The sequence below is a fragment of the Monodon monoceros genome, unplaced genomic scaffold, assembly GCF_005190385.1.
Source record: "Monodon monoceros isolate NGI ecotype Baffin Bay Population unplaced genomic scaffold, NGI_Narwhal_1 Super_Scaffold_1, whole genome shotgun sequence".
In the NCBI taxonomy this organism is placed as follows: domain Eukaryota; kingdom Metazoa; phylum Chordata; class Mammalia; order Artiodactyla; family Monodontidae; genus Monodon; species Monodon monoceros.
In genome coordinates this window covers 63,983,480-64,007,217 of record NW_021703765.1, presented here as the reverse complement: position 1 = coordinate 64,007,217, position 23,738 = coordinate 63,983,480, and the positions used below count along the sequence as shown (strand labels likewise).

The 23,738-nt window shown below is 45.8% G+C and overlaps 1 protein-coding gene across 5 annotated transcripts in view; it reads left to right on the top strand.

Moving 5' to 3' along the window:
• OSBP2 (oxysterol binding protein 2) overlaps nt 1–23,738 on the top strand; it is a 160,212-nt gene that overhangs the window by 20,585 nt on the left and 115,889 nt on the right. For all 5 annotated transcript variants that reach the window (XM_029232381.1, XM_029232375.1, XM_029232367.1 and 2 more), the window contains one exon: nt 23,013–23,221. In XM_029232381.1, the coding sequence (XP_029088214.1) occupies nt 23,026–23,221 (196 nt within the window). In that variant the 5' untranslated portion in view covers nt 23,013–23,025. The remainder of the gene's footprint in view (nt 1–23,012; nt 23,222–23,738) is intronic.

Here is a 23,738-nt window from a genome sequence, read left to right as displayed (position 1 = left end):
GATAACAGGCCCTCACAAACATGGGGTTCTCTGTGATGTCAGAGCGATTTCCAGTTCACGCTTGCGGTGAGGAGTGCAGCCTCTTCCTTGTTGTCCTGTTACATGGGGGAAGAAGTGGGAACTCGTGGGCAGCACCAACCTGCTGACTCAGCTGGTGCTAAGGCGCCCACCCACCTCACATCGGGGAGACTCCTTGCTGGGGTGCCATGTTGGGGTCTCCAAGACTAACCCAGATTCAATGACCCCCTGAGAGGACTCCCAGCACTCGGCTCGATGTGTGCTCGCAGCCTGCTTTATTACAGTGAAGGGAATCAAAGCACAAGCAGAAAGGGAAGAGGGGCAATGGATGAAATCTGGGGAAGTGAGGCACAGGCTTCCAGGGCTCCTTTCCCAGTGGAGTCATGCAGGACATGCTAATTCCTCCAGCAGCTGGTTGTGACACACGTGTGAAAGATTGCCAAGCAGGGATGTTCGGTAGAGACTCAGCGCTCAGGGATTTTATTGGGGGTCTTGTCACGTGGGTACCCTCTGCCTGGCATGGTCCCAGAGTCCAGGTTCCCAGAAGGAAAGCAGGTGTGCAGCATGGACCACACATTGTTTGCACAAGCAGTTTGGGTGTAGTCAGTCACGCTTACCAGTTAGGGGAACCCCGAGGTGTTGCAGGAGCTTGCCAAATCCAGACTCTTAGGGCCAGCTTTGGATGCAGGCCTTTCAAAGGATGAGTAGCCTCCGGCTCATCTCCTTCCTCCCTGCAGACTTCAGTGACGTCAGTCAGGTCAGGGCCGGCGCTCACTCTGGTTCAAGGAGAGCAAGTGCTTACACTTGGCTCTGAGTGGAGAGGGGCTTCTTGTTTCCTGCCAGGCTTGCAGAGCGTCTCACACAACTCATGGTCCGCTGCTCTGTGTGCTGAGGGCCTTCTCTTTGGGGCCTCCGCCCACGTGGTTGGCCCTTGATTGCTTCTCAGGCACTTTTCTTACCTAGACCTCCCCTGAGGCCCTTTGGTGGCCCAGGTTTGCAAGTGACAAGGGTACACTCGCCACATGGACCTCCTTCCTCCGCAGGACCTTCCCTTTTGTGCCTTTGGTGGAGTGTCTGGTGTGAGTTTTTCAACTCCTGCTGACCCTTTTACCTTCTTCAGGGAGGGTCTGTTATTCTAAGATTGGGGCCGGCGAGCAGTCTAGAACATTGTGACAGCAAGTGTACAGCAGCTTTGGTTGTATCAGTCATTGAGGGCCAACAATGTACAAGGCAGCTTGGGAGACAAGCACATGTACTGTCATCAGCCCACTGGGTGGAGGAGGAGGAGGAGGAGGGAGGCCTGCATCCATCTTGGCCCATCAGTAAGAGCCAGCGGGTTCAGGTGCAGTGCCGTGGGGCCTCCCAGGGGCTGGGTATTCAAGCCTGTGGCTTTTATACCTCCTGTAATCTTCTGGGATGCAGTTGGCAAATGATGTCAATAAAGAAAGACAGGCCTGTGAAAAGGATGTGAGGTTCCTTAAACCAAAATCAATATCTCCTTATCCCAGGGAGGAAAGAGATACGGAGGAAATGGGCCTGTTTCCTGGAAGACTACTCTGGATACTGACACGTGGAGAGGAGGAGATGGTAGGAAACATCCCTGAACTAGTTTGAAATTGGCAGCTTCATGTGTGGTGAGTCATGTGCCAGGTGTCACCCACAGATGTGGCTTTAGGAGGCTCATCACACACACGAAGCAAACTGTCAGTGAGTTTTAGGGTCATGCTGGGTGCTGTATGCTTTTCTTCTTTTACGAATGACTCTTCCCCGCGTATGTTTCCGTTTTTAAGTGTTCTCTGAGTCCTGATCACTTAGCTTCACTCCTCTTAGCACCTCGTCATGTGCTCAGCCACAGCTCTGCACCGCAAATGCTGATTTAACAATCTCGACTCACACCATTTGATCTGCATTGCTGGGCTGTTGCCTAAACCGAGAAGAGGGCAGGTGGCATTGCTGTGCTTGCATCAGAACCTGCCAGATTGTGTGGTCCTTTGAAGCAGCAGTAGGTGCTGTCTTCCTAAAGTATAAATTATAGTTTGTGGCTTCCCTGGGCTCACCACTCACTGCCCTTCCCAGTTGGGTCTCCCCACCCTCCTTCCTCTAGCCTTGACTCTTCTTCTGCCCAACTCGCCTTATTCCCCCTCTGCAAACCACATGCCTTTCACTCTCTCCTCCAGATCCCTGCACCTGCCACCCCCTGCAGCAAGGAGAACCCTCCTCATTGCTGCAGACATCCTAGCCGAGCAGTCTAATTCCAGGTCATCTCAGCCTAGACCTGCCTGGATTCCCCTGCCATTAGCTGGACTGGAAGAACCATCCTTCCTCTGATGCCCCTTTGTGTGTTGTGTCATTTGGCCGTGTACCCCTGTTAGCTGGATGTTGGTCTGTCTCCTCCCCACCAGAGCATGGGGCTGTGTCTTCCCACTGTAGTGTCCCCTGAGGGGCTGGGCATAGCACCTTGTACTTGTAGATTCTCAAATTTCAGTGAGGTTTTTTTTTTTTTCCCATAGAAGACACTTTGTAATTTTAATCTTTCTGCATGTTTTAAAGACCATGAACATGCAACCTGGACTATAGCAGTAGCTCAGGGGGAGTCACTGAATTGCCAGGAAAATGGAGTGACCACGGTGGGCTACACATGGCCCAGCTTTTCAGCTCCTTTTCTGAGGCTTATCCTGATGTGATGACATTGAGAGCTCACTGTTTTCATTTACCTTTAAAACTCTGTGTTATAAAGAATTTAAAACATATATAAGAGTAGCCAATAGTATAATGAGCCCCCGTTATCCAGTTTCAACAATTATTAACTTCCTGGCCAATCTTGCTTCATCTCAGTGCCCCCACCCCACACCATTTTGAAATGAACCGCAAATATCACACATCACCTGTAAATATTTCAGTATGTATCTCTAAAGGATGAGGATTTTAAAAAACACATCCACAACACCATTATTACAACTAAAACAAATTAGCAATAATTCCTTGTTATCATCAAATATCCAGTTAGTGTTCAAAGTTTCAATGGTCTCAAATGTCATAAATTTTAAAAAAATGTTTTATTTTATATCGGAGTACAGTTGATGTTATGTTAGTTTCAGGTGTACAGCAAAGTGATTCAGTTATACATATACAAGTATCTATTCTTTTTCAGATTCTTTTCCCATTTAGGTTATTCCAGAATATTGAGCAGAGTTCCCTGTGCTATACAGTAGGTCCTTGTTGGTTATCTATTTTAGATATAGCAGTGTGTACAGTACATGTCAATCTCAAACTCCCAATCTATCCCTCCCTCCACCATAAATGGTTTTTTGATACATTTGTTTGTATCAGGACCTAAATAAGGTTTACCTATAGAATGTCCCACAGTCTAGGTTTTGCTGATTGCATCCTCCTGGTGTAGGTTAACATGTTCCTGTGTCCTCTGTAGTTCCTTAATTTGGTAGATAGATCTAGAAACTTGATCAGGTGGTGATGTATTCTTCCATCAGGAGCTCATAATGTCTGGTGACTTCTAGGTCTATGACATTAGCAGGTGGTAACAATCAGTCTTAGATTAACCTAATTCTATCATTCTTCCTCATTTATTAGAAGGAATACTTCTATAAAGAGAAACTTACCCTCATCTACTACTCATTGGTTACTCAGGGATACAGTTCACACAGGAAAGGCAGGATAAATGCCATGTAGCCCTTAATGATGCTCGTATCATCCTGTCTTAACTTTGCTTAGTGGAGGCGTCTTCAGTTGGCTCTGGAGTCCTCTGGAAAGGACCCTGATGGTATTGATAGCTTCCCACGTCCCGCTTGAAAAGATGTTCTAGGCTCTTCTTGAACTTGTCTTGGCTCAGCCCTGGAGTCAGCCATTTCTGACTATACTCTTGACTGGGAGGTTGCCTGGTGCTAGGATGAAGCATATGGAAACAGGAATTGGCCTTGACACCAGCCTACTTTGACTTGCAGGAATCTTTGAAAAGAAGGGAGACAGAGGTATGAAACCTCACTGTTCTATTTGCCACATGTCCTCTTGAGCTGGGCAGAGGCTGTCCTATCTATATTTAAGGTCTTTGGTTCATCAAAGAAAAATTCAATGCATGAGATGAAAATGGTGATGGAGACCATACCCTGTATTTTTTCTCTGTTCTATCTTAGATTCTAATAATGACCACATTTGAACAGTGCTTAATGGTGTATAAGGTGCTTATGCGTGTGTCATCCCACTTGAAGACCACCCAGGGAGAAAGGTAGTTATTATGTCCTGATGACAATTGAGAAAGCCAGGGTTTGTCCCACTGCAGTGGCATCGCTTAGTGGGTGGCCTAGCTGAGATCTGAATCCAGCACTTTCTGGAGTTCCACACCACCGGAGCCTGTCCTCTTAGTGTCAGAAGCTCTGACTGTCTTCCCACCCAAACAAGCCACCCCTCCAGCTCCCCCTGGGGTAGATATGTCCCTGGTCCACTTGGAGACCTGTGAGTGGGCAGCCTCCCTCAAGAAGGGATGGTTGGGGGGCCTTTGCCCCCTCTTGATTCCCCACCTGTTACCTTCATTCAGGAGATACCCTGTCTGGCTCGCCTGTCTTCAGGATTGGGCCCTGCATGTGACCACACAGCAGGAGTGCTGGCTCTGGAGGCCTCATGAAAAGCTAGGCTCGTCCCATTGTGATCAGGTACTTGCTAAACAGTGAAACTGTTGGCAAGGACAGCTACCCCTGTGCACTAGGCTTATCCGTTATCTATTGCTGCATAACTTGGAGGCTTAAAACAACAACAATGGTTTTATCATCACTCACAGTTTCTCTCAGTTGGGAATTCAGAAAGGGCTTGGCTGTACAATTCTGGCTTGGGCCCTCTCATGGGGCTGCAGTCAGCTGGTGGCTGGGGTCGGAATGGCAGGTTCTGGAGCATCTGGAGACTGGCCGGGCTTCTCTCTCAATCCACAGAGTCTCAGGGCTTCTCCTTGTGCTCTGTCCACATGGCTGGTTTGGGCTTCCTTACTGCATGGTGACTTCAGAGCAGCCAGACTGCTTCTCTGGAGGCTGGCTTGCCTCAGAGGGAATGTCCCAAGGAAACGGGGCAGACATGCACAGACCTGACCTGATCCAGAGACTACATTTTCAGCAGTACCGCTTTGATCACTGGACCCACAATTGAGGTAAAAGTGGCTTCCTAGTAATTTTTACCCTTCAAATCAATAACATGGGACATATTGAGCCCAGGAATTAAGTCTACAATTGTCTTGATTTCTTAGGCTTTTTGACTGCAAGTAGCAAAAGCTTTCCAGAGCAGCTAGAGCGATGTGTGTGTGTGTCTAAAAAAGGCTTTCTTGTGAGACCACAGAATGGTTTTACAAAGCCTGCCTGGCAGTTTGCACACTTTTCTCACTTTCATCACTTCTGATGTCTGCTTTACTTCTTTTTTTTTTTTTTTGTGGTACGCGGGCCTCTCACTGTTGTGGCCTCTCCCGTTGCGGAGCACAGGCTCCGGATGCGCAGGCTCCGGATGTGCAGGCTCAGCAGCCATGGCTCACGGGCCCAGCCGCTCCGCGGCATGTGGGATCTTCCCAGACCTGGGCACGAACCCGTGTCCCCTGCATCGACAGGCGGACTCTCAACCACTGTGCCACCAGGGAAGCCCTGCTTTACTTCTTATTTTCCTCCCTGTAGTCCAGTCTGTTTTGTTTTTTTGCTCCTTGGGCCATGTGGCAGAAGATGGCTGCTGCCTACAGCTCCTGAGTTCATGAGTTACAGGTATAACCATCAATATAGCAGAGGCTGTCAAACTACCTTAACCCAATTTCTATGAAGGAAAACTGGATTGGTTCCATTTTGGTCAAGTTTAATCAACTGGAGTCTGGGAACAGGTCTGGGTCAAAAATCACTGCTCAGGCCACCTGGGAGTGGGGCTGGGGCAAAGTTCCAAGTAGGTTTGTCAGATTTAGCAAATAAAAATATAGAATATTCAGTTAAATATGAATTTCAGATAAATATCAAATTTCAGAATAAATAAATAAAATTTCAGTATAGGTATATCCCATGCAATATTTGGGGTATACTAAAAATTATTTGTTGTTTATTTAAAATTCAAATTTAACCGGGCCTCCCATGGTTTTGTTTTTTTTTTAATAAATTTATTTATTTTACTTATTTATTTTTGGCTGTGTTGGGTCTTTGTTGCTGGGCGTGGGCTTTCTCTAGTTGTGGCGAGCGGGGGCTACTCTCTGTTGCGGTGCACGGGCTTCTCATTGCGATGGCTTCTCTTGTTGCGGAGCACAGGCTCTAGGCGCACAGGCTTCAGTAGTTGTGGCACGTGGGCTCAGTAGTTGTGGCACGCAGGCTCTAGAGTGCAGGCTCAGTAGTTGTGGCGCACAGGTTTAGTTGCTCCGCGGCATGTGGGATCTTCCCAGAGCAGGGCTCGAACCCGTGTCCCCTGCATTGGCAGGCGGATTCTTAACCACTGCGCCACCAAGGAAGCCCCTCCCATGTTTTTTTAATTGTACTATATATTTTAGCTTAGGACTTTGTTTTTTTCATCCTGTATTTTATCTGGCAACCCTATTCTTTCTTTTTTGTAAAAATTTATTTATTTTTGGTTACGTTGGGTCTTTGTTGCTCCGTGTGGGCTGTCTCTAGTTGCGGCGAGCGGGGGCTACTCTTCGTTGCGGTGTGCGGGTTTCTCACTGCAGTGGCTTCTCTTGTTGCAGAGCATGGACTCTAGGCGCCTGGGCTTCAGTAGTTGTGGCGCACAGGCTTAGTTGCTTCGCGGCATGTGGGATCTTCATGGAAGAGGGCTCGAACTGATGTCCCCTGCATTGGCAGGCGGATTCTTACCCACAGCGCCACCAGGGAAGTCCCTGGCAACACTATTCTAAGAGGAGGACAAGGGAAATGCCACATAGTGTCTGCTACAGCCCTTCCTTGCCTGTTCAGAAGCTGTCAACAGTGTAATCTTAAATATGTATCCTTAGAGGGCTTTATTTCTCATAATAACATTTGTCATATTTAATATGTGTCAGGCCCTGTGCTAAGCACTCTGTATGGGTTATTTCATTTTATCCTTTGAATGAGCCTAGGGGTTGTTGGTTCTATTATTATTGTCCCTGTTTTACAGATGGAGAAATGGGTCTAGAGAAGTTGAAAAGACTTGAAGATTTCACGACTAGTAAGTTGCATAGCCAGATTCAAGTCCAGGCCAAGCTAAGTCCAGAGCAATTGTTCTTAGTTACTTCACTGTCCTGATCCCCTTTTTCCCCAAAAGTTTTGAAAATAGATGTGTTTGAATTAGAGGTCCATGTAGTTTACCCTTTGTCTGTTCTAAGGATCCAGTTGTCTAGCTGCTGGATAGAAAGTGAGAGGAAACACATGAAAGTATCTACTAGGACTCCTCTTGGGTCCCAGGAGTTCTCTCAGTCCCAAATTATCCAATTCTTAAGTATTAAAATATTTCCATCAGATCATGTATGGAACCACATCTTTCATAATCAGGGTCTAGCCACTGTTAGATTTGATAATCTATAGGCTGTAAAGACAGTGGGAAATCAAGCTCACCCCCAGCCCTGCTGCCTTTTTTGGTCATTAATTAGCAGTGTAATTTTTAAAATTATGGTAAAAACACATAACATAAAATTTACTATCTTCACCAATTTTAAGTATACAGTTCAATAGTGTTAAGTATATTCACATTGTTGTGAAACAGATCATCAGAGCTTTTTCATCTTGTAAAAATGAAACTCTTTACCTGTTAAACAACTTCCCTTTCCCCTTCTCCCCAGCCCCTGGCAACCACTATTCTACTTTCTGTTTCTATGAATTTGACTACTTTAGATTCCTCATAAAAGTGGAATAATCACAGTATTTGTCATTTTGTGACTGGCTTAATTCACTTAGCATAATTTCCTCAAGGTTCATCTATGCTGTAGTATGTGACAGGATTTCCTTGCTTTTTAATGCTGAATAATATTCCGTTGTATGTATAGACCACATTTTGCTTATCCATTCATCTGTCAATGGACATTTGGGTTGCTTCTACCTCTTGGCTATTGTGAATAGAACATGGGTGTGCATCTCTTTGAGACTCTGCTTTCAAGTCTTTTGGATATATCCCCAGAAGTGGGATTGCTGGATCATATGGCAGTTCTATTTTTAATTTTTGAGGAACCTCCATACTGTTTTCCATCATGGTTGCACCATTTTACAGTCCTACCAACAATGCACAAAAGTTCCAGTGTCTTCATATCCTTGCCAACACTTTGTGTTTTCTTAATATTTATTTATTTTATTTATTTATTTAATTTATTTCTTGGCTGCGTTGGGTCTTCATTGTGGTGCGTGGACTTTTCTCTAGTTGTGGCGTGCAGGCTCCAGAGCACGTGGGCTCTTTCGTTGAGGCACTGGAGCTCAGTAGTTGAGGCATGTGGGCTTAGTTGCCCCGTGGCATGTGGGATCTTAGTTCCCCAACCAAGGATCGAGCCCAGGTCCCCTGCATTAGAAGGCGGATTCTTTACCACTGGATTACCAGGGAAGTCCCTGTTTTTCGTTGTTTGTTTGTTTTTTTAATAATGGCCATCCTAATGGGTGTGAAATGATATCTCCTTGTGGTTTTGATTTGCATTTCTATGATGATTAGTGATGTTGAGTGCATTTTCATGTGCTTGTTGGCCATTTGTATATTATCTTTGGAGAAATGTCTAGTCAAGTCATTTGTCCATTTTTTAATCTACTTGATTTTTTTGTTGTTGATTGTAGGAGTTCTCCATATATTCTCATTATTAATCCTTTATCAAATATATGATTTGGAAATATTTTTCTCTTATTCCATAGGTTGCCTTTTGACTCTTTTGATTGTGTCATTTTATGTACAAACATTTAAAATTTGACGTAGTCCCAATTGCCAAGCCCAGGGTCATGAAGCTTTTCCCCTGTTTTCTTCTAGGAGTTGTATACTTTTAGGCCTTAACATTGAGGTCTTTAATCTATTTTGAGTTAATTTTTGTATACAGTGTAAGTTAAGGGTCCGATTTCATTCATTTGCACGCAGATATCGAGTTTTCCCAGCACCATTTGTTGAAGAGAACTGTCCTTTCCCCATTGAGTGGTCTTGGCACCCCTCTCAAAGATCATTTGACCATATATGTGAAGGTGAAAGCCAGCCCTTTTGAAAAACACGGACACTCATTGAATATGACAGCATGTCATCTTCAAGGTCCAGCTACAACTCTGTCATCTGGGACCATGGGAAGTTAAATCTAAGAAGGCAGACCGCTAAGGCCCCTTCTCACATCTCTAGGCTTCTGTGACTAGCTACAGAGTCCTCTACTCACAGAAGAAGTGTTTGCCATAGCCTAAGAGGAGGTGGGTGGAGATCAAGAGCAGACACTTAGGTTGCCAACAAGACTGCTGACAGCCCTCTGCGTTTCGACACTGGAGCCTCCTTTTCCACCTTCCCTTCATCCCATACCTGTACAACCCACCCACCCTCAGGACCAGCCTTATCTCTGCCTCTCCAGGATCATCTCACCTCTTCCTCCACGGTCACACTCTGATGACAGTGGGCTCTGTGACCATCCTGACAGGAGAGGGAGTTAGAACTGGGTCCTCAGCTCACTCTCCTCCTGGATCAGGCAGCTCCAAAACAAATCACCCCCAAACCCAGAGGGTTAAAGCAAGGGGGGATTTATTCTTGCTTGCATATCCGCAGGTGGCCGGGACAGCTCTGCCTCAGGCAGCGGCACCTGGGACCCTCTTCCACCTTGAACAAGTGGGCTGAGTGATATGTCATCTGTGGGCATGTGCAGCTGCTTGAGGGCAGGACCAGTAGATCATATTTCAGTTGTTTCCTCCTAGAAGGCCCATTGCATGTTAGATCAGTGTTCAGTAACTCTTAGCTGGCCACACACTGGACAGACCTGTCATCGGTACCTGGGAAGCTAGTGGTGGGAGAATGTCTAGGTAGGAACGGAACTTAAAGGCCATCTGGTCCAACCATCTGTCTGTTCATTGACTTCTTCCTATAGCATTTCTGGCCCCTCAGCACGAGCCTTGGGCAAACCTCTCAGGTGACAGAGAATAAACCTTTATCTCCAAGACAAAATGGTATTCCTGAGATAATTCTGAAAGTTAGAAAATTCTTCCTCTGTTGAGCTGAGGTGGGTTTCCAGGCAGCATTTGTCCTGATTAGGGTGTTTTTCTGTTCTGCACAGCTGGACTTATCCCTTCCATGTGACCATACTCTTCATCTTCAGAGAGGCTGGCTCGGTGTCCCTGTGTATTATCTATTGCTGCATGACAAATCACCCCACATTTAGTGGCGTTAAGAATTCATGAGTGAGGGACTTCCCTGGTGGTCCAGTGGTTATGACTCCATGCTCCCAATTCAGGGGGCCCAGGTTCGTTCCCTGGTCAGGAAACTAGGTCCGCGTGCTGCAACTAAAGATCCCGCATGTTGCAACAAAGATCCTGTGTGCCGCAACTAGACCCAGCACAGCCAAATAAATAAATATTAATTAAAAAAAAAAGAATTCTTGAGCAGGAGTTGGAGGGATTCTGGCTGGGGATGATTTCATGAGGGTGACACTCATCTGAAGGCTTGACTGGGCCTGGAGGCTCCACTTCTAAGGCAGCTCCCTCACTTGCCTGGCCAAGTGGTGCTGGCTGTTGACAGGAGGGCTCTGTTCCTAGCTCTGTGGACCTGTCCGAAGTGTCCTCACAATATGGCAGCTGGCTTTCCCCAGGGGGAGTGATCCAAGAGAGAGCACGCAGGAACCACAGTGCCTTTTCTGACCTACCCTCGAAGTCACACTCTGTCATTTCCACTGTGTCCTCTTAGTTATACAAGTCAGCCCTGCCCAGTGGGGGAGGAAGGCTCCAAACCTTTGTGACCTTCACTTTCCTCATCTGTAAACGGACCTACTTGGCTGTCTGAAATAAACCGTGAAGAAGCATTTGGTAAACTCTTTCGTAAGTGAAGGGGATGTTCTGAATGTCAGGGTTTTTCTTTTTTTTTTTTTTTTTTTTTTTTAGGGTTTTTCTAACAGTGAATGCGTAACAAGTGAAAACCTCCTGTTGAACCCCACACTCCTGTTTAACCAGTCCAGTCAAGGAAAGCAGGGCTGGATTTGCCAGAGGATGAAGAAGACATACTTGAGGTCTCTTCAAGCATAGTCACGCCGGGGACTATCTTTCTAGAGTTGAGGAACCGTGTCGGGGGGAGACCCCTCTCTGCTGACAGGGCCCTTCCCTTGTTCAGTCCAAATGTTGGAGGGGAGACAGAAGGCACACTCTTGCTGGATGCTGTGAGGGCCCAGGAGATAGACTATGCCACAGAGGCCCCGACCTCATCTGTCTTGCTCACTGATCTGACCCCAAGGCCTGCCCTGCCACGTTGACTGAACGAAAGAATGAATGTGCCCCGCAGGGGTGATGGTTGTTTTAAACTCAGCCTCCGTTTGGGAGTCTGTGACTGTGCTGTGGGGACTTTGGTTTTGCAGGCTGCTGTCACGGTCTGACAGGAGCTGAGCTGCTGTTTCTGCTTCCGTTGAAGCTTGGTGGGAGTCACTTTTACGTAAGATTATTTCATCTAATATTAACGTCAGTGCCTATAATACCGGAGCCCATGAAGGGAAGTAGAATTCCTGAATAAATTATGTCTCACCATCAGCTCTGTAAACTTGTATAGTAATATGTGCATTTAAATTTGTAATTGTCCTTAGTGTGTTAAATTTCGACTTCAGTGTCTCCTTAATTGACCTCTAATCCCTGGCATTTCAGTCTTTCTCTTGTCTTGGTAACTGATTTTCTTTTTTAGAGCCTCCTTTGCTTGGTGTAACATTTTTAGGGGGTATGTTTTAGTGCTGCTGAACATTTAAGCTCACAGATCACTTGTAAAAGGAAGAATCTAGGTTGCTGGGACACTCTGTAGATTGTGGCTGCAGCTACAGAGATTGTGTGCTGATTTAAAAAAATCAAATCCGTTCAAGTATCCTGAATGTGTAGGCGCAGGACAGTGCTCAAAATAGATCCTGCCCTGTGACCTAGGGACCCGTCATCTCGTTTCTTGATTCCTGAGACACTCAGCACATAGCCTTGTGCGCTGGCTCGCAGGGGCTCGTCACCAAAGTCCTTCATCGCTGCTGTTGGCTGTCGCTGTACACAGGGAAGAATTTAAAATGCGATAGATTTTAAATGGATTTTATTTTTTACTGTGGAAATTTTCAAACGCATAAAAGTAGATGATGGTCCATCACCCAGTTAGCAAGTCTCACTGTAAGGTCAGTCTGTGGTCTCCCCACCCTCAGTTAACTTGAAGTAAGTCGCAGACATCTTTTACTTAATTCTAAGAATTAAGTTAAAAAATAAGTTAGGGCTTCCCTGGTGGCGCAGTGGTTGAGAATCCGCCTGCCGATGCAGGGGACACGGGTTCGTGCCCCGGTCCGGGAGGAACCCGCGTGCTGTGGAGCGGCTGGGCCCGTGAGCCACGGCCGCTGAGCCTGTGCGTCTGGAGCCTGTTCTCTGCAACGGGAGAGGCCACAACGCTGAGAGGCCCACGTACCGCAAAAAAAAAAAAAGTTAAAAAATAATTTTAATAATAAAGAATATTTGTAAATATTTCATTATGTATCTCTTTAGAGATGAAAGTTTCTTAAAAATTAACCTAAATGGCATTAAAATGCCAAAATATTTAACAATAATTCCTTAATATTATCAAATATCCAGTCAATATTAAAATTTCTCCATTGATTTCTCTTTAATAAAAAAAATTTTGTAGGCATTCAATAGATATTTATTGAATGACAGTTTCTTTAAATTCTATACTGCTTTACAATTTTCAAAATTTTTACATGCATGATTTCATATAATCCCGTAATAAAATTTCCCCATTAGTTTAAAATTTTTTTAGAGTTTCCAGAAATCAGGATCCAAATAGAGTCCATTCATTGCAATTGTTGATATTTCTCCTCAGTTTTTTTTTTTTTTTTTTTGGTACGCTGTAAACACTGATACAAAGCTACCATCCAATCCGTGGACCCTGTTCATATTTTGCCAGTTGTCCCAATAATGTCCTTTCGAGGATCATAGATTGCATTTGGTTGTTGTGTCTTGTCACTTTAGTTTCAGTCTGGAACAGTCTTCCATTTTCCCTTGTCTTTCATGACCTAAACGTTTTTGATAAATTCAGGCCAGTTACTTTGTAGAATCTGCCTCAATTTGGGATTGCCTGGTGTTCCCTTATGTTTAGATTCAAGTCCTGCATTTGCAGCAGAAATACCACAGGATGCATACTGTGTCCTTCACAGTGCATCGTATCAGGAGGCACATGATGTTGATTTGTCCTACCACTAGTGATCATCATTTGGTTAAGATGGTGTTTGCCAGGTTTCGCCACTGTAAAGTTAATTGTATAATTACTAATTAATGACTAATTAGAAAGTATTTTTATGGGGAGACACCTTAAGGCTATGTAAAACCCTGTTCGTCAACAAATCTCCCCACTGATTTTTTTAAAAATATTTATTTATTTATTTATTTGCTTGCACTGGGTCTTAGTTGTGGTAGGCAGGCTCCTTAGTTGTGGCATGCATGTGGGATCTAGTTCCCTGACCAGGGATCAAACCTGGGCCCCCTGCATTGGGAGCTCAGAGTCTTATCTACTGCGCCACCAGGGAAGTCCCTTTCAACTGATTTTTACCACCCTTTGGTGATTCTTGCCTGAATCTATTATTACTTTGATGGTTGCCAATTGATGATTTTCTAATAACATCATTCCTTCTATATTTATTAATAGGCATTGTATTATAAAGAAGAGCTTTTAATTTATCCATTTATTTATATAAGTGTGAACCCATGGATTTCTAGATTATCCAATGGGCTGTTATCTGTAATTATCATTTATTTTGACACTCAAATTGTCCTGGTTTTGGGTAAGAGGAGTCCTTTTAAACTGGCTCCTGTGTCCTTTTGACATTCCCTATTTGAACCCTCCTTCCTTTTTTTGTACAACAGAACGATCCTGGTTCTTCTGTACTGGAATCTGCCATTTCTCCAATGAGCCCTGGTTCCTTTTAGTGTAAAATGGTATCTAGAAGCCAAACACTGAGTGCTAGGTGGGCTCATTGTCATTGGGACGTTATTGCTTCTAGGCTCTCTTTGTGGATAGAGGTAGTTTTTTCTTGCCTTTCTCTTCCATGTTTCCAACTTCAGACTCTGACAGTAAGAGATCTGGCTCCCATTATCCTCAATATATTTACTTATTTGCTCAGTCCCTTGTATGAAAACACCCTCCTGGTCACGCTGGCCAAATCTCCTCTGTTCCTGTGCAACCAGTCGTGCTGGCTGAGTTATCTCGACGTTGGTATTGCTGATCTTGGTGGTGGTCTTGGCCAAACCCCTCTGCCACAGGGCCTAGCTGCACTGTCTGAATCCCCACAGCTTAGTTTCTCCTGGGAAAGGGGAAGGGGCTCCCCAATCTCTCTTGATTTATGGGTTCTTCTTCTCTCTTTCTCTTTTTCCCCTTGCAATTTATTTGTTGAAGAAACGGGGTCATTTGTTCTGTAGTTTCACACAAACTGGATTTTGCTGATTGCATCTCCATAATGTTATTTATCATACTCTTCTATCTTCTTTATTTCCTGTAAACTGATAGCTAGGGATTCCATCAGAGTAAGATTAAATTATACTGGCAGGATGGTTCATGGATATATTGAAGAGGGGCATGTATTGGCTGGTTCTTTCTTTCCTCCTTCCTTCCTTCCTTCCTTCCTCCCTCCCTCCCTCCCTCCCTCCCTCCCTTCCTTCATTTCTTTCCCTCCCCTTCCCCCTCTCCCTCCTTCTCTCTCTGTCTCTTTCACACACACATATGCGCACAAATATCAGAGGCCATTGTTGACAATTTTCTAGACCCATTAGTTTATTACAGTTTGCAAAATGCTGATATTCTATTATTGCCTTTTTCAGTTATTAGAGGGAATAATTCTATAAAGAGAAACTTCCCCTCATCAACCATTAGGTTACCCAATGGTTTAGTTAATATGGAAATGGTAGGAAAATGCCCCATGCTTTCTTTTTTTTTTCTTTGCGGTACACGGGCCTGTCACTGCTGTGGCCTCTCCCGTTGCGGAGCACAGGCTCCGGATGCACAGGCTCAGCGGCCATGGCTTACAGGCCCAGCTGCTCCGTGGCATGTGGGATCTTCCCGGACCGGGGCACAAACCCGTGTCCCCTGCATCGGTAGGCGGACTCTCAACCACTGCTCCACCAGGGAAGCCCCCCCATGCTTTCTTTTATTCACCAGTTATCAAACAAATAAATGGGTCCCTAGCATCCCTCCAAGGTTACTGATGACTTACTTTTTCAGCTTTGTTATGAACTCCTTGACTTGATATCTTTTAATGTATTACAGCTGTTATTCTTGTTCTAATCTTTGAGAGATAATTCACATACCATGCAAATAATCCATTTAAAGTGTACAACTTAATGGTTTTTAATATATTCACAGATATGTACAACCATCACTAAAGTCAATTTTAGAACGTCTCCATCATCTTCAAAAGAAACCCAATACCCTTTAGCTACCACTCTCGTGCGCTCCCAGCCGTGTGCTCCCAGTCCTAAACAACCACTCCAATCCTTTCTGTCTCTCTGTATTTCCCTATTCTGGACATTAATATGGATGGAATTATACAATATGTGGAATTTTGTGCCTGGCTTCTTTCACTTAGCATAATGTTCAAGGTTCAACCAAGTTGAACCCCATTGTATGAATCTTTTTTTGTCCATTCATTCATTGATGGTATTGTTTCTACCTTTTAGCTGTTATGCATAATGCTATTATAAATGTTTGTGTACAAGTTTTTGTGTGGGCATATGTTTTCACTTCTCTTGGGTGTATACCTCAGAGTGGAATTGTTGGGTCATGTGGTCACCCTATGTTTAATCATTCTTTAGTGTTTTTGAGTATGTCTCTTTGGATAACTTTTTTAGTGGTTCTTCTAAATATTACATTACATATACATGACTTATCACAGTCTGCTGATGTCATTTTACCAGTTTTAGTGAAGTATAGAAACCCTACCTCCTTGTAAGTTCCTTTACACTCCCCCATTTACAGCATAATTGTCTTAAATATTTCCTCTACACACATGTAGAACCACCTCAGACAGTGTTTTAATTTTTGCTTCAGCCATTAAAACATTCATCCATTTTCTACTTGACAAGACCTTTTTAGTCTAAATTTGAGATCTAAAGCATTTGCGCAATATTCTGTGACAGGCTTTCCACTTAATAATCTGAAGAACCACCTTAGGTGTCACTGAGTAGTTCATGATATTCTGATATTTTGATGGAACCGCAAAAAGCGTCTAATGGATTTTCAGTCAGTGATGTTGATGGAGTGGGGTGGTGTTACCCCCATTACTCCACCTTTAGCATGTGAGGTTGGCAGAACTTCTGGTGTGGGCCGAGCCTGGATCATCTCCTTGGGTTTGTTCCTCTGCATGTAACACGCATGCATTAATTCACTCTGCCAGCCCAACATCTCTGAGCTCCCACCGTGTGTCACGTGTGTGGGGACAAGACAGGCCAGGTCTGTGGCTCATGGAACTTATGTCCTAGCTTGTAAGCGGCAAATACAAACAATGACCGGGTAAAACAGAACATTTTTTCTGGATGGAAGCCCCAGTTTTCTCCTTGAGAAGAGCCCTGTGCTGGTGGCAGAGAAACTGAGTTCTGGTGCTGGCTTTGTTGTTTACCAGCTCTATGGATGGGGGCACATGATTTACCTTTTTCTGGCCTCCTCTCTTTTCCTGGATATAAGATGAGGCTAATTTCCTCCTACAGGTGACTGCCATATAGAATATACTTGCTAAATATTTGCTGAACAAATCAATGTCTGCTTTGCCCACTTTCTGGACCCTTGCAAGGATCAAAAGACTCATGTTTGTGACAGACTCTTACAGAAAATGAGGTACTACCTGGATATAAGTTGTCTTGTAAGTGTGCTGTCTTTTATAAATTACTGTCAACCTCCATTTGTGTAAAAATGTAGCCTCGTGAATTTCAGTAACTGGAGGATGGATCCTGAGTTTCCTTTTTAGTTTTTATTCTAAAAATTACACTAGAAATATCCTTCCTGTAGAACTTGTAGCAGCATTTATTTAACATTTCTCAAGGGAAACTCTAAATGGCGAAGAATGAGGCCAGAAGCAAAATGAAATGGGGTCAGGTCTCGTAGTGATAGTCTCATCTCTGGAAGCAAACACTGCACTGTAGATGCTTCTGTTTGATGGGCCACGTCTGACACTTGCCATGTCGAGCATTTTCTAAATAGAGCCACCAGCTTTGGTGACTTTTGAGAGCACACGTGAAGCCTGGCAGACAAGTCTGTGCGGCCCTGTGGGTAAGAGGCAGGGCTGTGGGTGGGTGGGCCTCGCTCTAGTGGTGCGGTCCCCTTTGGGAGCTCCACTGAGCTGCCCACATCTCCGAGGCTCACCCTCCGCATCTGGAACAGAGAGGTGACATTCCTGCCTTTCTTGTCACATCTTAAATGGCTAACCTGTGTGAGACACTTCTAAGGTAAGCCCTCGGGATGGGGTAGTTAGAACAAACAGCTGAGCTTCATTACTTAGACCTGGAAGGGTCCTAACAGCATCCCCTTGGCCCAAGAGACAGAACCGAACTCTGCTGTTTTCTCCTGCCCACGTCTCTTACAACCTTCCTCACTGCCCTCCCCACCTTCCGACATCCCTTCTGTGGCTGCTGCTCACGTGTACCAGCAGGTTCTTAGTTGAGAATAACAGTAAACCAGCTCCGGATATGTTAAACCAAAAAAAAAAAAAAAAAAGGTATTTACTGGAAGGATCTTCATTTGCTCACAGAATCCCTGGAAAGGCAGAACAGAGATCTCAGAGGACAGGTGAGAAGAAGGCAGGCTGGGCAGCTGGATCCAGGCTCAAAGTCGTGTCACAGAACCATCCCGGCAAGGACATTGCCACTGGGGCCCTGCTACCTCTACTGCCGCTGAGAAACATTGTTGCTGCTGCCACCCCTGCCAGCAAAGAATTCTCCCCATTCCTGTTCTTTTCTTTTGGCCATAAGACTTGCGGGATCTTAGTTCCCAGACCACAGACTGAACCCGGGCCTTCAGCAGTGAGAGCACGGAGTCCTAACCACTGGACTGCCAGGGAATTCCCCCCATTCCTGTACTTTTAAATGTAAACTTTTAATAAACTACAATATACAGAGAGGAAAGTGGGCAAATCACAAAATGAACACACTGAATAAGCTCTGCCCTGCTGAAGAAATAAAACATGACCAGCCCTCCAGGAGTCCCTCCATGTCCCCTTCCAGTCACTGCTCCCCCAAGGGTAACTGCTGTCTGGACTTCTCACCCCAGAGCTTTCTTTTGCCTGTTACTGTACTTTTTATCAGTGGAATCACACAATACGTCCTCTTGGTGTCTGACTTCTGCTCAACATTATGTTTGTGAGGTTCTTGCAGGTTGTTATGTGCAGTTCTAATGCTTTTATTCTCATTGCTGTATAATAATACATCACCATTGGATAAACCACCAAACAAATATACCACCATTTGTTTATCCGGTCTAGTGTGGACAGATGTGTGTGTTGTTTTCAGTTCTCGGTTATTAGGAAGATGCTGTGGAAGTTCTGGAACATGTACACGTGTGCACATCCCGAGTGGGGAGTTCTGTAGGAGCAGAATTGCTGGATCGTGGGGCATGTGTATGTTTACTGATAACTGATGACATTGAGCACTGCTTTGTACGTTCATGAGCCATTTGGATATCCTCTTTTGGGAAATGCCTGCTTAAATCTTTTGCCCATTTTTAAATTGGGTTGCTGGCCTCTTTATTACTGATTTTAGGAGTTCTTTGTATTTTCTTGACACAGGTTCTTTGTTGGGTACATTTATTGCGAATAACTCTCGCAATCAGTGGCTTGCATTTTCCGAGTGTATGTTTTGCATCTCTAGATCCAGATTTTAAAACCTCTGCAAACACACAGGATTTGCCTGGTTGCTAGGGAGCCCAGGCAGCAAACATCACACCTTGTTTGCAGTCACAGGATGGCATTCCAAGATGATGTAGCCTCTGGGGAGGTGCCTGGGTCAGGACTCAGCCACGCACAGCATACATGACTCTGGCTAGTGTGAGCAGAAGGCTGTGTGGCCAGGGGCGGGGTCATTTCCCACTCGCTGGAAGGGCTGGAGGAGCGGGCTGGAAGGAGTCAGGAGCAGTCTGGGCCCGCAGACTCTCACCACCTCTGCTGTGATGGGGCGAACCGCTGATACCACTGCAGGGAGCCCTGGAATCGGGGGCTGCCAGAGCACACGCCCTCTGTCGCAGTTCCTGCCACGACGATGGGTGCCTTTCCTCTTGCTCACCTCCACATTTATGTTTTGTGTGAATGCATGTCGTCGCTGGAAACTGATTCCTTGGAATTTTTGATGCAGGTCGTTTTTGGCTGTCTAGCCACTATGGTGTCGGAAGAGGGGAAACCTCCGAGCAGGACGGGCAGCTTTGGGGCAGGGCTGCTCCAGTAAGGAGAGGAGCCGTGCGGGTACCGTGGTGCTGAGTATTCTAGGCGGGAACTGTGTGGAGGGTGAGGTGCAGCCCTGTGGTTGGTGTGCTCAGCTGATGAACAGGCTCAGCTGCATGTGAGGTTCCAGAAGGTCATTCCTCCACCCATCTGTTCAGCCATTGTGTTTAGTGTCCTAGGCTGCTGTGATAAAGCACGAAAAAGTGGGTGGCTTAAAACAAAGGAAATGTATAGTCTCATACTTGTGGAGGCTAGAAGTCCAAAGTGAAGGTGTCAGCAGGTCTGTACTCTCTCTGAAGGCCCTGGAGGAGAGTCTATCCCAGGCCTGCCTGGCCTCTGATGTTGGCTGGTGATCCTTGGCATTCCCTGGCTTGTAGATGCATCATTCCCATCTCTGCCTCCCTCCTGTTTCTGTGTCTGTTCCTCTTCTTATAAGGACACCAGTCTTATTGGACTACGGCCCACCCTGATGACCTCATCTTAACTTGATTATATCTTCAAAAACCATATTTCCAAATAAGGCCACATTCACAGGTGCTGGGGGTTAGGACTTCAATAAATCTCCCTGGGGGACACAATTTAGTTCACTTTTATGCCCATCATCAACCCAGGCCTTGGCTGGACCCTCTCCTTTGGCTGCTCCGGATCCCTGGGCTTTCCCAGAGCCACAGCCCCATGCCGCTGCTCTGGGTTAGCCTGACCCTCCTCCTGGTCTGTGCTTGGGCAGAGTCCCTCACTGTTTGAGACACTGCTCCAGTGTATGCCTTGACCCCTCTAGGACAAGAAAGGGTCATTCTGTTTCTTGAGATCTAACCACCTTTCATTTTGATTTTAAAGCCAACTTTTAACTGACAACCGATATGTATGTAGCGTACAATACATTGTATGTGTGTAACAGACACATAGAAAAGTAGGTAAATTACAAGAATGTAACTCAATGAATTTTTATAAAGCGAACACCCCCTTTGTTTTGAATTTATTTCCCTCTGCTTATTAAATAGTACCTTGCAGTTTATGGACCTGCCTCTTTCACAAAGCGGAATGTTCTTTGAGGCCAGAAAATGTGTCTTATTTACCTTTATATCTACCACCTCTCCAGTTTCTAGCACAATTCCTGTATATGGTAACCCATAGGAAGTACTTGCCAAATTAGAATTTAGAAGATCGGAGAGGAATTTACCAAGTGAATCAGAGTCAGCTTGAGCAAGCATTGAACAGAAGTCTCATACAAGGCTGAGTGCTTTGCTCCAAATTAGTAGCCTTTGTCTTTCTATGTGTCTGAGTTAAAACTTGTTGCCTGTCAATTTTTTTTCTTGCCTGTGGACATTTTTGTGTGTGTGTGAAGGTCCTCCAGAACGCATAGCCCAAGGCAAGGATTAAAGAGTTGACACTTTCCATTGATAGATGAATGGATAAAGATGTGGCACATATATACAATGGAATATTACTCAGCCATAAAAAGAAATGAAATTGAGTTATTTGTAGTGAGGTGGTTGGACCTAGAGTCTGTCATACAGAGTGAAGTAAGTCAGAAAGAGAAAAACAAATACTGTATGCTAACACATATATATGGAATCTAAAAAAAAAAAAAAAAAGTGGTTCTGAAGAACCTAGGGGCAGGACAGGAATAAGGACGCAGATGTAGAGAATGGACTTGAGGACACGGGGAGGGGGAAGGGTAAGCTGGGACGAAGTGAGAGCGTGGCATGGACATATATACACTACCAAATGTAAAATAGTTAGCTCGTGGGAAGCAGCCGCGTAGCATAGGGAGATCAGCTTGGTGCTTTGTGACCACCTAGAGGGGTGGGATAGGGAGGGTGTGAGGGAGACGAAAGAGGGAGGAGATATGGGGATATATGTATATGTATAGCGGATTCACTTTATTATAAAGCAGAAACTAACACACCATTGTAAAGCAATTATACTCCAATAAAGATGTTAAAAAAAAAAAAGAGTTGACACTTTGAGAGATGCAGTCGAAGGGCAGTGAAGCAGAAATGGGGAGTGGGAAGATGGAAGTGACAATGATGCAGTGCGTTTCCTTTGCTGGATGTCGCTTCACAGCGAGCAGCAGAGACACAGCGGGCCTGGCGCACATACTCCTCCAGAAGACACACGAGGAGAAAACACACCACTCAGCAGTCCGCAGAGGCGCAAATGGAGGGAGGACGTATCTGCCCCATTCACTCCCATCTCCCGTTTCCCACTGTCATTTTACGAGAGTCCAGAAGTGGAGGGACAGTTGGGCAAGGAGGAGGCATCGACTGACAGAGGAGGTGGTCGAGGGAATCTGGGGAGGTGCACAAGGTTTGTGTCCAGCACGCTCCACACCTTGCGCTACTCAGGTCCGCGCATGCCTTCATTGGTATCTGCTCTCCCACTGCAATGGGGGGACCACCACCCTCTGAGAGAACAAAGACACGTTGACCCCTTCCCTGGGAGGGGACATGGCAAGTCTAGTCAGCGACAGGGTCCCCTTCCTGGTGGCCAGCTGGGGTCGCCTGGAAGACTGAAGCAAGAAGGTTGTGAAACAGGCTCCTTCGGTGCTGCTGTGGCTGGTCCTGATGCTGTGATCGACATTCATCCTCTTCTTCCTCCACCACCCCTTCTGAACCCTCTTCACTCTCTGCTAGCACCATGCAGATTTTCAACTGCACAGGGGGTTGGGTGCTTCTAACCCCTGATGTTGTTCAAGGGTCAACTGCATATCATCTTCCCTAAGGAATGTAACCAAAGCAGGAGAGAATCAGAAACAGTAGTTCAAATGAAAGATAAAGGTCTTCCTGAGTGTCAAGTCATCTGACTTTGGAGCTGGCAGAAGAGTCAAGGAAGTAATAACAGATGATGAACAGCCAGGGAGTGTAAGTGAGCATTAAAGAGCAGCAGAAGTGCCAAATGGGCTCCGGCACTGGCAGGGTTACGTGCTGGCCAGTTGCTCTTCCTTTTCCCACATCCTCTGTGGAAAGAGCTTTGGTACGTCGTGGGGGAGGGTGGGGGAAGAGTGGTGTCTGAATTTCCTTTGAGTGTCTAAAGGAGTGAGTTAAGTAGATCCAGTCATGATAGTTGGATCTCACTTTTCAGACACTGGTCACAGTTGGAAATGGCCCACACTTTAGTCACCTCCGCTTCCCCTTACCTTGGTACCATTAGCTCCATGACCTTGTAACCAGCCAAGGGTCAGTCCCTTGTCGCAAGGGGTACTGTGTCAGCCCAGCCATTGCCTTCATCTCCTGGGGCCAGAGGAGAATGGTGGCATCCTCTGCCACTCTCCCCACTGAGAACCACCCCCACAAGCCAAGCCCTTACCAGTCAATCCCGAGAGGCCTTATTTCCCATCTCCCGTGCCAGCTCCAAGGGTCTGAGATTCCAAGGATGTGCCTTGAGGCTTTTATTCAGTCTAGGACTATTGAGTTTGGGAGCCTCACCCCATCCCTTCTCTTGCATCCCACAGAAATCAGGGTGAAATGGCCCACACCTGCCGTGGCACCATCAACCTGTTCACTGCGCACTTTGACACGGAGGACTCTTGCGGTATCGTGCTGACCAGTGGGGGCAGGACCTACCACCTCAAGGCCGGTTCAGAGGTGGAGCGGCAGCAGTGGATCACCGCCCTGGAGCTGGCCAAGGCCAAGGCTGTCCGCTTGATGAGCAGCCAGTCAGGTAGCGAGTGCTTGGTGCGGTGGGAGTACGTGCAGTGTCGTGGGTCTGGAGAGAGTGGGAACTGAAAGTGTTTGGAGGCCAGTGGTGACCAGGCTAGTTCAGACCAACCTCGGAAGGTCAGGATGCGTGTTTGCCCTTCCCACTCAGCTCCGTGCGTCCTCAACAGTGGGATGTTAGGTGGTCAGGGTGGCTGGCAGTTCTCGGGATGGAAATGTTGAGGTGGGCAGGGCTGTGTGTGTCTTTCTTTGGACAAGTCTGGTTCCTGGGCTTCAGCAGAACTTTCGGTTGCTGCAGTGAGTCAGTTCCAGAAGCAGAGTCGAGGTGGGAGACCAGGATGGTGCACTTGTGCCTCAGGCCAGACTTTTTTCGAGGTCCATTTGGAGATTGAAAACCATTTAGCCGGAGATGCTGTCTTTGCCAAGATGGAGGGTCAGCTCAGAAGTCCTGAGCAAGACATTTTATTTTTTACTTTAATACATTTAAAAAAATATGTATTGTCTTTATAAGATTCATAAAC